The following is a 15554-nucleotide window of genomic DNA, read 5'->3' as shown; positions in this document are numbered from 1 at the left end:
AACACGGTTGCCTATTTCACAGTTCTTGCAGAATAGTTGTTATCTACTAATACCTTATCATACATTACATTAAAGTTTTTGCAATACTATCATGAATATCACCAAATATTCAAGAGTGGCAGGGACCAAATAAAACATTTAAGTATCAAGCATTATAAAACTTATATTTTTGGAATCTTTCACTACTTTTTAAAGGGGTCATGTAATAATTTTTTTTTTTTTACTTTATTATTTTCTTTGAAGTTCACTTATAATGTTAGAAAATGTTTTTGCACAAAATATTAGTCACAATATAGTATTAAATGACCTTTTTCCAACCTGTTTCTGTCCCTGTCTGAAACACTTGCTTTTCTGCGCTGTTCTCTTTAAGACTATAATGTACACATCCACTGTATTATTATTGGCTAACATCTTTGGAGCACAAACACCCCTGGACAACACTTGTAGAAAGTTTTTTTTCCAAGAATAAAAGCATGAAAATTTTCCAAGCAATAATGAATAGATATATGCTCCAAATTATGAGACGCATGCAAGCAAAGTCGGCATGCTGTTGCTCCCAAATACTTACATTAATAGGTGCACACGATATGGTGATACAATAATGATATATAAAGCTGAGAACAGTGAAAATAGTCCAGACTTACACAAGCTATGTATGTGAAGGGCTAATATCTGTAAACAGCTGTAATGGACGGTCGGCCTGTTGTTTGCCTCCCATCTAGTGAGGAATATGGGATGTTTGCCAGGTAGGGAGTCACACCTCCTATCGGAGGGGATCACCTACTTAAATATGCAGGATAATGCACATCTCAACGCATTCATTTTGGCCAAATTATGGGACGTCCTGGTTAATATGAGACAGCAGCCTTTAGCTTGTACTAAAGTATTGTCTTTCGTTGCACTCCACACTACGTGTGCTTCTTGCATAATAAAATAATTTAATCTCACATCAATATTTTGTGAGCAAATATGTATTTATTTGGTATGCAACCATGTAATTAGCACGGTCCACTCCACATTGGAGTCCTGATCATTGTTTATATTGCAATAAAAATGGCTGATTACACAATTCCTTACATATCCAACAGACGCATGCAGAAACAGTAGTATTAAATTGGTTACTCACCAACATTACTATCATGTCCAATTTAGTTGGCACTGCTCCATCTTTCAATATTAGTTTCTTTGCAAAGTCTGAATCATAACAGCTGTCAAAAGAATCTTTAGAGAAATATGCCAAATAAAACATATAATTCCATATTGATTAGTCAGGAACTTTGTTAAAAAATAAACTTCAGCCACTCTTTCCTAACATTTTCCTCTTTCAGAAGGCTAAGCTGAGATGCTAAATTTCCACAGCCAGGAACAGCGTTTTAGAATCTTCCCTGACACCACAATCTCTTTGTTCGTTAAAATACAACTACAGTAATGGCCCCTCTGGGTGTAAAGTAATGGCTTTACCTGTCCAGCTGTTATCATCACTCTGACTGCGCACCAGTGGGCAGACCAAAGAGGTAATGATGTCAAATGAGGCATTGATCTCTTACTATGGAGGCAGTAATGCCTCCAAGTGATGTCGGGAAGTCACAGAAGTAGAGAAAGCTTGGTGCCAATAAATGGTCTTTTTTGGACTAGTGAGGAAGTTTTGAGTTCTTAAACTTACTATCTGTTTTTATAGTACAATAGACTCTTAATATTGGAAAATTTGATTCCTCATATCATGACTCCTTTAATATAGTGGGGATGTCCTCCTAAATATTTGTGGTGGTTTATGGCCTTGACTAATGTGATATACAAATTTGCATGCATATTTAAGTGTGTAGGCAGATCACAGTTTAGTACACACAATTGTTTTTTCCAGAAAGCTCTCTTAAGCTCTTTATGTCACACACTACATTCAAAACTCTCCCAGACTCCTATAAACATGAAGAGGAGCAGAACAAAAAACAAAATGGTCTTTAGCTTTGCATCTGATTTCTGCCAAAACCCTGCTCATGTTATTGTCAGAGTTTGTTTTGATTGTTTATGTTAAATGTTTTAGTGGGTTCATCCTCCTTGTTTTGGTTTCACTTGGGACTAGAAATATGTTCTCTAAAGAAATGATCAATTTGCTTCATTTTGGGGTTGGTTGGGATCTTTTTTAATAGGATACCTATTATTTAAGGAACCGCAGGCTTTGATTAACATTCTAATGTTTGCTTTTTAAGATTTTAGGGAGCTCTCCCTCAACGGGACGCTCGGATCGACTGGACCATTCTGGCCGTAGGATGGGCCATGGCTGTCCACCCCCTCAAAGAAGGCCCATGAATGTTCCCTCCATTGGTTAGTGTGGTCACATGATGTTTGGACATTTTGAATCTCCCTGGTGTTGTGTCCATATGATCCCCCTGTTTTCCTTATATGTTATGGTGACAGTTCTGGTGTCCAAAGGCCCCAAAGTCCCTTGATGAACCCTGCTATTTTTGTTTAAGATCTTATTTGATTGAAATAGGGGTATAATAGGGTATAAATTACAAACCCAAAGACAAGCAGTACTAGAAAATCATCCTCATGTTGAACATTGCTGTTTTATACTGGAACAACTCCATGGACATGTCCACTGGCTTTGAATACTGAATAATTTTTTTAGCTTGTAGTGGTTTAGAATGGCGGTCTTGATCCTAAAACACATCTTGAGAGCCTTTGCAGACTTCATAATTCACATCTCACAGACTGAGTAGAGGGGGTGTGGCTGTAATTCTCTGATTGGTGTTTCCGTAGAGATCACCGTGGAAAATAACAGTGAGGGGAGCGAGGAGAACCTCTCACCTGTCAAGGACGATGTTTACTATACCAGTGTAGCCCACCGCAGGAAATGGCCCCCACAGCGATCAGAGCACCAATATGGTATGTGGCGTGGCTTCCCCATAGACAAAAAAAAATCCAAAACAATTAGACCTGATATTTCTGATTTTTTAGGATTATCTTGTATAAATGTTGTACGTTCACTATAAATTAAGCTCTGTTGATAGTAAAAATAAATTAAAATTGTGTTTACAATACAATGGAAGCCAATGGGACAAAACATTTTGCCGGAATAACATTATGTTAAACGTTAAAAACATGTTATAAAAATAAAGCCACAAGACTTGATTTTTTGCATGCTTATGATAGTTTCACTTACTAAACTTGTCTGAGTAAAGTCTTATCCAACCTTTCAACTCATGTCATGGCTATGCTAATTCCTTAAACTAGGTACATTTTGCATGATATGCCAAGGGAGCAAGAAATCAAGTTAGATCATCCATCCTGACAAATTAATGTTTTCCACTCTGACTGACAACACCAGGAATGTTACATCCAGTCTCACACATATCTCTCTCTCCAACAGGAGATACCCAAATATAAGTTGACAAAAACAAGTCAACATTAACAGCTTGTTATGTTAACTCTTCTACCAGCCTGAGAGCTAGGCATAGGCAGCAGAGAAAATAACAGAAGGCAGAAGACAAAGTGATAATAAAAATAAGCAGTTTATTATATATTGTATTATATTATAATTTTTAATCTTGGATGCGTGTTTATCAGTGCTAAGCCTGACTTGGTCTGACCAGGACAAATTTGTGTTATTAGTGTTATTATACCAAGCAAATACAAAATGGAAAACTACTGCTTCACAACAGCGTTGAGCTTCACTTTTCTGCTTCTACACTCTCCGAAATGCCTTGACCCATAGATTTCCATTGTAAGGTCATTACTGTAAACACATAAAAACTTACAAATTATTTGCTGTATGTCAGAGAATGTCAAAAGAAAGCTTAGTTGTATTGAACCCAGGAAGCTACCTCTAAAGAGAATAGACATGTTGGTGCCTATAAATAAAATTTGAATGGCATATTTATTGGTTTATATAACTTTAAATCTATGTTTATTTAGGGTACAATAGGATACATCACTAAATCAAATTTGTAGTGAGGTCAATTTTTAAATTTTTCACCTATATTTTATTCCCCATTTTTTCAAAATTTTATATTTCAGTATAAAAATGTTGAGACTGAAGTGAAGTCAGTTTAGACGTAAGGATTTCAGTCCATGTAAGAGTGATTGTTCCTGCCCTTTGTGTCCATTTTGTGGCCTAAAAACACCAGTGTGTGATTGTGAACCATCCTCTCTTCTTTCTCCACATGCTGACATGTGCCCATCATCCATCCTTAACTGAGCATTGTATCTTTTGCATGAATATCTATCTACTGTTGGATTTTGTCAGTTCATCACTGTAAGAAAAGACATATCTGCAGTTCTCTGCCAGCTTTCATGGAGGACTGTGATCATGACGATTCTTGTTGATGTTTCGCAAATTGCTTTTGCTGACAAGGTGCATGGTTTACTTCAATCAGATCCATATTCACTTCAAATTTACTGGGATGATCAACTCTCAAGGACTGATATCAGTTAAAGTTGAAGTGTGCACATTTTGCAAATGTTCTACAGCTTTCCTGAACACTCCCCCGTCTTCCATTTAGTCTGCCAAACAGATAGTGCCACCCTAAACACAGGCCATTGGTGTTGTTGTGTTGGTCTGGTCAGGGTGTTCTAACAAACTGCAATATTTTGAGAGCACCACAAAACACTATTCAGGGAGATCAAACAACAATTGGCTTACTTTCTGCTGTTAGTAATATTTTACTAACATATTAGTCTGGGATTGTATTACAATAAAAAAAAAAAATGTAATAAAATATCAAGTATTTTAACATAAAAAATGTGCATTCTTCAGCTTTAAATTTACCAGCCTTTAGCACAAGCTTAAAGAGGATTACTATTGGTCGGAAGTTGTAAATGGTTTTGGGTACTTGATTTTTAGTGGACCATTCCAGTCAATTATTCATTTTAAATGTGACTGCATGTCTTTACAATAAAGATCTTTACGTTTTAATGGTAAAACAGCAATGTCTCTACCCCTTCCATGTTTGTTTTACATGCATGGTGATTAAAAAAAATGTTCTTACTGCCTTCTTTTACTCCTCTGTTGCAGGTAATTTTACTATAGATATAGGGAAAATGGATTGCATCATGTGATCCAGATATGATTAGCATTTTTATCCATTTATTATGTTAATATCTGTTTTTAAAGAAGAAATTGGTAGTAGAATATACAGTATAATGTCTTTATTCTCAAAACTTTGTGTGGACCAAATGTGGACCAAAGCCTCTGAGGGCTACTCATTTGCATTTGAAATAGATCTTGCTCTTGCAAGCAGACAGAAAAGTGTTGCAGCATTTTTGGGGCTTGAGATGTCATTTGGGTTCTGTGTGTAGCAGAAGCTTGCCCTCTTCTGTTTTTCAGATGGTTATAGAGGACGAGAACGGCAGTCCTCAGACTACTATGAGTCAGAACCAGACGACTTGTCCCGAATCTTTGTGGCGATGTTTGACTACGACCCCCTGTCAATGTCTCCCAACCCTGATGCTGCTGTAGAAGAGCTTCCCTTCAAGGAGGGCCAGATCATAATGGTTAGAACTAATTCCTTGAATGTTGGCTACTCTCAAGCAGCCTTCAACTGTCAATTTGTTTGATATCTTTACTCTTTCTTTATATCTACTCTTTTTATTTTGTTGTGTTTTGTTATAGTTTTGCTTGTTGCTAGATGTGTAATACCCTGTCACACCAGATGTAAGCGTTGCGTCAATAGCAATAGAATCCACTATAATCAATGATGCTGTCTACACTGGAAGCGTCCTATAATGTATATTTGAATATTTTGTTCTAATTGTTATGGTCCTGCTGTGTTGTACAGGTTTTTGGAGATAAGGACAAAGATGGATTCTACAGGGCAGAGGTCTGTGGCCGCAGGGGGCTCATCCCCTGTAACATGGTCTCAGAAATCCAGACTGATGATGAAGAAGTGATGGACCAGCTGATCAAACAGGGTTTCCTTCCTCTCAACACGCCCATTGAGAAAATAGGTATTTAACTAGTGTTGGCCCCTACCTGACTGACTCCTCTGTACTTCATTTTCTTTCTTTCTTTTCTTTCCTTTCTTCTGTTCTAATTTGTTATAAATTAGCCTGGTGCTAGTCTCCTATTTCACAAGGTTGGTTATTACTTACCTTTAAAATAGAACAAAGTTTTAAGGGTCTCCTTAAATCCTGTGCCTTCCTTGCCTTTATCATTTCCTTTCTCTCTTCTATTTTTTATTTCTTTCCTCTTTTCTTTTCAAGTGAACTGTAATAGGTTCAAAGATGGCCGTTCAATTAACCGCAGGTCCCGGAAATCCAAGAGAGGTTTGTGCCCCCTTCTGCATTTTCTCAGCATTTCTTCATTCTCATTCAAACTTCCTTTTCTTTTTAAGTGCCTTTTCACAGCTCACCTCAAAGTTTTCCTTTAACACTTGAATGACACTTCAATTGCGAGCATACCTTATCTTTTGTATAATACCCCAGGTATACAAAAGGAATAATGCAGCCTTCCATTGGCTATTTAGTTTAACACAGTGGAAAATGGGATTGGATATTGAGAGCTTTTTACATGATATCAAACGTGTCTCCTGTTGTGTTCTGACTGTTTGAATCATTCAAGTAAAAGTGTTGCCTGTCTCAGAGAGGAATGTATCATACCATAACATGCAGCTTAAAGGTGAAGTGTGTCATTTCTGATAGTGTGCCACCAAATAAAATTGCAAAAATAATCAAACAGGTTTCACAAAAACTCCCTCCTTCAGCCATCGATCGAAAAACATTTAGTCCTGCCCCCAAAATCCCATATAAACCTACAAATGGTTTGCCTATACAGTAGTTGTTTCTGCATATTAAGCTGTGACAGGACAAAGTATTTTAGCATCATAATTACAATACACACATCACCTTTAAAATGGGATTTTACACAAGTATTGTTTGAAGTTTGTATGTTTTTATTGTCCAGAAAATTAGGTCATATAACAAAATAAATGTGAGTGTTTTGTTTTCTTCTCTCCAACACTGAAAGTATTTCTATGTTTTTCTCCATATTTACCGTTTTCTCAGAGAGGAACAAAAGGAGTGGTAGGCAGCACCAGGTGTCTATGCGGAGGATGGTGGCTCTCTATGACTATGACCCCAGAGAGAGCTCTCCTAACGTGGATGTCGAGGTACTGATGAAGCCTTTCTTGTATGGGTTTCCTTGCACTTATGGTCTCATTCCGTAATCTTTAGTTTTTGCTAGCTTGCCTGGATGCCTGCCTGTAAATGCCCACCAAATTAATGATATGCCTGTTTTTCTAGCTTCCTTCTTTGGATCATTTACTTTACTGTTCATTAAAATAGGAATGGTAGTTCCAAAAGTTCAGTTCTGCTTGTAATTTTAAAATAAAATAGATTAATTACAAAATGAAGTATTTCATGTGAGACTGCCATTCTGACAACCAGGCCAGTTGTCATTCATAAACCATTCTTTGCTAAAATATATTAAAAAAAAATAAAAAATAAAAAAAAATTATGTAAGATCATAATATAAAGACAAATAACCAAATAACTTTGCAATATTAAACCCATACTCAAACTATAAACATGTAATTGGGTGTACGAAAGCCCTGAACCACACTGTGAGAAAAATTTACAATCACTAGGTGAAAAAAAATGTCCTACAAATATTTTTTTAAATGTTTCTCTAAAAAAGTGTTATGTTCTATAAAAAATTGTTTTGTTTTGACTTGCTAGCTAGCAATACGCATGCGGTACCAACCTCGGCCACCAGGTGTCATCAGTAAGCATGAAATCGTATGCATATGCTTAAGGTAGTGGTTCTCAACGCCCCCCCCCCAAACTAGAAAAAAATTATTCTGAAGTCATATAGTGTGTCGTGTGAGGAAAAGACTGAAATGTAATAGTGAATTCACCTTGTCACGCATCTGAAACTGGTGTGTACTGTATGTTGCACTGTGTATTTTTAGACCTCCGTGGCTCTTGTCCATGCTTACAAAGTTTAAAGGCAGTTCTTATGTTCTTATGTGTATTTTCACTATTTTTGTTGAATGTATGAAAGTGAACGAGATTTGAGGACGGATCAGTCTTCCGCACCCCCCTTGCATTACCTCCAAACCCCCCTATGGTGCGTGCCACACACTTTGAGAACCACTGGCTTAAGGTGACAGATGTCTGCTGTGGTACTTGATCTGTTGATTTATAGTTGTATAATACTCTAACAAGAATGTTTTGCAAATCATACATTTTTTACAGAAAAAAAACAACTTTTTACTTATTTTTTAGACAGAAAACCTTGTAGGACATAGGCTCAAGGCATTAAGACACCTTTAAAAAATCAGTATCAGAAAGAGCTTTATTGCCAAGTATGCTTACACATACAAGGAATTTGTTTTGGTGACAGAAGCTTTCAGTGCACAACAATACAGCAATAAGACATAGATAATAATTATAAAATAAAATAGAATAAAAATAGTATTTATAGAAATACACAATAAGATATAAGATTATAATATATATATATATATATATCCAAATCTTCAGCAAACAGAGGCAAGGGAATGTAGTGGCAGAAGAGGTAGTATATTTTAGATATAAAATAGACTAAACTGTGTATTGCACATAATTATTTCTCAGTGGGGCAGTTTTAACTGTTCATGAGATGATAGCCTGAGGGGAAAAAACTGTTCCTGTGCCAGACGGTTCTGTTGCTCAGTGTTCTAGATCCACCTAGGGATTTTTTATTTCACAGTGCAGTTGGGTGAAATATTAAATTCACTTTGATTCACAACACATGCTGTGCAAAAACAACATTATAGAGAGTTGTCCCAACAAACAGAATTTATCATTCAGTACTACTGACCTTAATCCCCCAGAACCAATATAGTTAGGTCAGATAATAATGTCACAATGTTAACAGATAGCATTTTAAGTCTTTCCTACCCACTTACTGTCACCTTTGCATTGCTGCTGGCGCACAGGCCCGCTGTGGGGGCAACTTGCAGAGTGAGGAGGTGAGTGTGGATGCAGTGGGTCTATGCTCACTGGACCTGTGCCAAATGACACTCTATTTCCTGTTGAGGGAGCTCACTGACTGCACTGCATAAGCATCTGTACTGTCTGTGGATATCTCACTTAACAAAACTAAACATCTCAATGCATGCACAATGCATTTGCATTGCATACTAAATGTATTTTGTCTGAACTTTGAAAGCCTTCATAATTTGCTAGATGATGACTTAATGATTCTCCTAGGAATAACTTTAACAAGATACTTTATATTCTGCTATGTTAGTATTAGTGTCATGCTAAAGGGAACAAAATCTGAATTTGAATGGATTAGAATGTGTTTGCATGCTTATACCAAATAGTATGAATCATTATGATGCATTTATGAAGGCTTTGTGACAGGCTGTAAAGTGAGTGAGTTCCCATGAAAGGAATAGGGATTTGTTATTTGTGACATTGAGACCTTTGTTTGTCTGGTTCTTGCTGTTGTTGGACTGGAGGTAAAGGGTTACACAATCACTGTAGTTTGTGAACATAGCTCCCAGTCTGACTCAGAGGACCTGCGTTGCCCAGTGTTGGTTGATCTGTGTTTGTATTGATTGGATGTTATTTTGGACCCAAAGTAAAGAATGTGGCCATAAAATATTAGATTTCAGTATCATTCTAATAGGAACATTACAGTCTTATATTTCTATTTTTATATATTTTCTGATAAAATGACTGTTGCTGTTTAGGAATATAGAGTTAAGTCAGTTGTTTGTGTAGGTTGAATGTTTACATGAATAGTTTTTAATTCTGTCAAAGTATATGCATCATGTTGTCATCAGTAGCTAAACAGTAAGTGTCCTGCTAAACAAAAGGCATTTATTGTGTTTCTAGATGTTAAAGAGGTCTAAAGTTTTTCCATGAGATTATAACATCACTGGGTACTTTATTAGGAACACCTGTACACCTACTAATTCATGCAATTATCTAATCAGCCACTCATGTGGCAGCTGTGTAGTGCATAAAATCATGCAGACACAGGTTAGGAGCTTCAGTTAATGTTCACATCAACCATCAGAATGGTGAAGAAATGTGATCTCAGTAAAGGTTTACTCTTTCTGTCCTTCAGGCTGAGCTGACATTCTGTGCGGGCGATGTAATCACAGTGTTTGGAGAGATCGATGAGGATGGCTTTTATTATGTGAGTGCATACCATTTGTGTTTTAGTGCACACACTATACTATTTTGAAGGGCTGGGTATCGATACCGATTTCTGGATTTGTATCAATTTCGATTCACAAGCTTTTGAATCATTTCCAATTGGATTTGTTTAAATTATTTTTGATATGGTTATATTACAGTTAGAATGCTCATTTTGCTTACATATGAAGATATATTAAATGTATAGTCCACCCAAAAATAGGGCTTTCGATTTAACGTATTAATTCAGTGCGATTAATTGTATTAAAAATAACTCATTAAAAAAATTTATGCAATTTTATCGCAATGCCCACGGATTGTAATAAGGAAGATTCCTGAGAAATGCAAGCTTGTAGTACCACCGGTTTACTCCAGAGGGCAGTAATTGAAATTTCAGCTGTGTGGCAACGCGCAGTTTATACAGTGAAGAAAACAACCATCCAGCAGACAGCACAATACAAACATGCGTTACGTTCTTCCGTTCAAAACATTTGATGTAGCGCAAATGCGAACTAAGGGATCTCAAGATGTGTTTAAAGATTGAGTATTAAACTATATTTTACTTGACACAGTGACCTAAAAATGTTATTTTAATGACGCTTGTTGAAATTGACGGATCCTTAAACAAGCCCTCATAATAAATCTCGAACTGATTGACAAATTCACTTGTGAAATGGATTGCTTTGAACTGTATGCCAATGATTGACTTATGATCAATAATATGGTAGTAAACAATACATTGTATTCTAAAGACGCTTTTTGTATTATCAATGTCTTATCAATGATTAACTCTTCTGCTACAGTAATGAAATACATTTTAATTATCTGAATATTTATATTTATATATATATATATATATATATATATATATATATATATATATATATATATATATATATATATATGATCTTTTAACATTTAAAGATAACTATGTTCATCATTATATATTGAGTTATTGTTATATGAGGGGCTTTCTCAGCAAATATTTGTATATGCGATTAAATGTGATTAATCGCAATTAATTAATCGGGACATCATGTAATTAATTTGATTACAAATTTGAATCGATTGACAGCATAAAGGTAATCCATTTGACTCCCGTGGTTTAATCCATGTCTTCTAAAGCAATACTATCAGATTTGGGTAAGAAATGGACTAAAATGTCACTCCTTTTTCACTATAAATCTTGACATCTTATGATAATATTTGTGCCTTAGAGACTGCAGATGTCAAGATGTCATTTCTTACCCAAATCTGATTTTATTGCTTTAGAAGACATGGATTAAACCATTGGAGTCAAATGGATTACCTTTGTGCTGTCATTATGTCCTTAATTAACACCAGGGACAACAGGTTCAAATGCTACATAACAGTTTTGTGATTACAAGATAATCAACACAACCAATCAAGAATCAATTTTAATCACAATTAATTGGAAAATCTATGTTTTTCCCCAGCCCCACTGTTTTGCAAATGTTTGTCCACTGTTTCAGGATTTAACTAGGTCCATGTGTGCGTGATACCATCTGTTTTCCATTCAGGGTGAACTTAATGGACACAAGGGTCTGGTTCCCTCCAACTTTCTTGAAGAAGTGCCTGATGATGTGGAGGTTTACCTCACCAACACCCCAAGCCGTCACCCCCAGGACCACCCCTCCCGGACAAAGAGCAAAAGGGTACATCCTGTTTCACACTAGCCCTCTGTCATCCATCCGCTCTTTTTTTAATCTCCTTCCTGCTCCGCTGTTTTCTTCCTCTTCTCCGTCTGTGTTTGTGTTGTATGACAGCCGATTGCTTTTTGATGGATCATTGAAGGAATACAGAAAACAAAAGAGAAATGGAGACAGCTTACTAAATCCAGAGCTGGCCATAGAGACTAAGGAACCTTTATTTTTTATGTCAAACGCTTTGCTGAAGCATTTGGGGAAAATGAACTGTTAATGAAAATGCATATTCATAAAGCATTGTTTGAAAGAATAATACATGCTAAGAGACGTGCCAGATTATTAGTTGTTTATTGTTATTATTTATGAAAAAAAGAAGCACTAAACTTTATTATTTTGTACCTAATTCACAAATGAAGCATTGTATAGATGCTTTATGATTGTAAATGTGTTTAAACGTGAAACTAATTTATAATAGAGGAGATTGTTTTGATGTACAGAGAAATGAAACCATGTAGAACTGTAGAATTGACCCTTCTCTAAGCTCTGCCACCCTTGGTCACGGTTGCCCGCTCTGACAAGCTTTGCAGAACTTCCCATAGGAATTAATGGGAGATTATCGTGAACTGCACGGTTTCTGCTAAATATTCTTATAAATGGAATCTATCATATTCTTACGTGGAGTGGAATAAAGAGTGACATTTTATAGCATATTTATCTGATGTTTTTTGTAAAAGAAATAGCTAAATTACAAAGTAATTTGATTGAAGACTGTGAATCATAATTGAGGCAACGATTACACACCAAGTGATCAGAACTGCTCATTATGTCTCATAACACACTCACTATTATGCTGTAAACTCTTTATTTACTATCACCTTTAAAATGACCTGAATCAATACATTATTTAAACAGCATCATGTTATTAGCTTTAATTTACTTGGCGCAAATGTAGTTGTCCTTTCTGATGTTATACATGTTCATTTTGGTTTAATCCATAGCATGCTAAAGATTTTAAAAAAGAAAGATAAAACACTGCGTGAATCCTCTCTACGTATCTTGTATTACCGTTACAAGTGACCTGGCAACAAAGTGTTTTACATTTTTAGGATTATTTCTATAAAATGTAACTTAATACTACTCAAACAGACATTACTCAAGTAGACTCTCATTGGAAAAAGCAAACGCTTGTCAGAGAAATGGCAGATGGCAACAGTTCCTAAGATACCACATTTAGGGCGGGGCTTAGCAAAGGATCAGTTGCATGCTTTGTCTTTCAAAATGCTTCAACGCCACCTTGGAACCTTTTTAGGTCCTTTAAAGGAATGAGACCAGTTAAAAAACTAGCAAACCCCTTTTGTATATGTTTCCAAAAGAAGTGTTTTGTATATTGCTGATATACAGTATAAGACTGTCAAGGTTATAGACAGTCACAAAACAAATGTTGCAAGTAGAGAAAGATATAAAGAATGATTTTATCTGTAGATGTAGATATTGTACAATGGTCTGTAAAAAAAAAGAAAAAGAAAATACAATTGCTGATGGATGTTCTGCTCAATCATCAGGACCCATCAAGATTTTTCTGTACTGAAAGTTTTGTGATTCTTTTCTCATAGTCATTGTGCTGACAAATGAAATGCATTACATCATGGCATTGTTTTGTTTTTTTTTTCTCACCCGCTTGGCAAAACAGAAGAAGAGTGTTCATTTCACTCCGTAACAGCTCAGTATCTGTCACGTAAGTGAGCAACTGAGGATACCACAAATATCGCTGTCCTCTTCTAATGCAGACGACACGGGTCCTTATTACTGTTGCTCCTGGTATGCACTAAACACTCACACATGTAGCACCTCCACACTAAATATATCTACATTGAAGCACACATACTGTATTCACACCCTGATGGCTTTATATAGGCCTTTAAGTGAGTTGATGAATGCATAAATACAGGTATGCACACAAATTTGCATTCATACAGTATTATATACTGTACAGACCCAGGCACACAAACTCTTATCTGCATGCTCCTAATCATTCTTATGACCAGTGTATTACCATTTCACTGAAAAACATCCACCTACTAAATCATGGGGTGAATGTAACGAAACCTCTCAAGAACATGCCAGAGTCATATTTCTCCCAAATATCATCTAAAAAAATCCGGCCAATTACTGATGTGTATGACTTTCTTTCTTCCGCTGAACACAACCAAAGATCTTTAGAAGAATATCTCAGCTCAGGTCCATACATGCAAGTGAATGATGACCAGAACTTTGAAGTTCCAAAAATCACATAAAGGCAACATAAAAGTAATCCATAAGACTCCAGTGGTTTAATCCATGTCTTCAGAATGTATATAATTGGTGTGTGTGTGAGAAACAGATCAATGTTTAAGTCCTTTTTTCTATAAATCTCCACTTTCACATTTTGAAATTGGAGATTTATAGAAAAAAGGGCTTAAATATTGATCTGTTTCTCACCCACAACTATCATTTATTTTCTGAAGACAAAGATTAAACCACTGGAGTTTTATGGATTACTTTTATGTTGCCATTATGTGATTTTTGGAACTTCAAAGTTTTGGTCATCATTCGCTTGCATGTATGGACCTGAGCTGAGATATTCTTCTAAAAATCAGTTTGTGTTTTGCAGAAGAAAGAAGGTCAGACACATCTGGGATGTCATGAGGGTGAATACAAGAGAATTTTCATTTTTGGGTGAACTATTCCTTTAAGGAAAATAATTATAGGGGGGCATTGTGACTTTATTTCATGACACATTACCCTTAGTCTCATTAGTTTAATTACCGCAATGCAAAAAACTCATTCTCAGCATGCTATTCTAATTACTGTAATGCCAAAAAATATATATGCCTGAACACACACACACACACACACACACACACACACACACATATATATATATATATATATATATATATATACTACATATATATATATATATTCAAATTTTAAGGTTTTTATATGTCATGTTAATATTTGTTGTACTGCCTTTAATTTATGGTGATTTGAATGAAAAAAAACAAAAAAAATTTATATTACAGTAGTGAGAATCTGTTGAGAATTACCATTGAGAAAAATGAAAATTAAAGAGTAAAACGACCAGATGCATTACGATAATGAGATTTGGGGGCAAAATGTGCTTAATTGTCATGAATGTAATGTCACATCTTAATGGTCCTTCATTGTCTTTATGCAAAATGTACTTTCTTGTTGTTTTATTTTTATTTTGGGCTGCAATGTGACCTGGACATGTTTTTGTGAGATTCACCTTAGCACTACACATCAATAACATTGTTTAGAGTTACTGTGATTGGTCCAAAGCATTAGACAGGCACAGCAGGTATCTTCAGTTGTTTCTCTGGGTGTTGTCCATTACAATGTTCATCTTTCATTGACTCCTATTATAAATCATAAGAAGCTACAAGGCCCTTGTTGCATGGTCAGAATTTGGACCCCTGACCCTGTACTCCCCCCACCCCTTTTCTTCTCTATTGTGTGCAGTTTATTAGATTCCTAGTGTAACCCTTGGGACAAACCCTCTCCTTTCCTTCTGAAGCTGTGCACCCTTACATACTGCACTTACTGAGAGCAAATTCACACTGAAAAGATTTCAAAGTTACATTTCATGATCAGCCAGGTCATAAATGTGTGTTTGTGGGGTGCACTTTTTCCATGAACTCTATAGGAATTATTAAAAAACAAAAACTGTTGCAAACAAGCATAAAATCATCATGG

General features: G+C 35.8%; 1 protein-coding gene across 1 annotated transcript in view; it reads left to right on the top strand.

The window, feature by feature from the left end:
* Window positions 1-15554, top strand: part of rimbp2b (RIMS binding protein 2b) — a 211516-nt gene that overhangs the window by 193658 nt on the left and 2304 nt on the right. The window contains exons 21-30 of the mRNA XM_052094964.1: window positions 2208-2322; window positions 2761-2886; window positions 5327-5493; window positions 5778-5946; window positions 6202-6264; window positions 7003-7106; window positions 8919-8951; window positions 10061-10132; window positions 11673-11807; window positions 13489-13616. Of these exons, the coding sequence (XP_051950924.1) occupies window positions 2208-2322; window positions 2761-2886; window positions 5327-5493; window positions 5778-5946; window positions 6202-6264; window positions 7003-7106; window positions 8919-8951; window positions 10061-10132; window positions 11673-11807; window positions 13489-13515 (1011 nt within the window). The 3' untranslated portion in view covers window positions 13516-13616. The remainder of the gene's footprint in view (window positions 1-2207; window positions 2323-2760; window positions 2887-5326; window positions 5494-5777; window positions 5947-6201; window positions 6265-7002; window positions 7107-8918; window positions 8952-10060; window positions 10133-11672; window positions 11808-13488; window positions 13617-15554) is intronic.

Source organism: Xyrauchen texanus, chromosome 27, assembly GCF_025860055.1.
Source record: "Xyrauchen texanus isolate HMW12.3.18 chromosome 27, RBS_HiC_50CHRs, whole genome shotgun sequence".
Classification (NCBI taxonomy): Eukaryota; Metazoa; Chordata; class Actinopteri; order Cypriniformes; family Catostomidae; genus Xyrauchen; species Xyrauchen texanus.
Note: the sequence above shows the minus strand (reverse complement) of the source record. Positions and strands in the feature narration are given on the sequence as shown.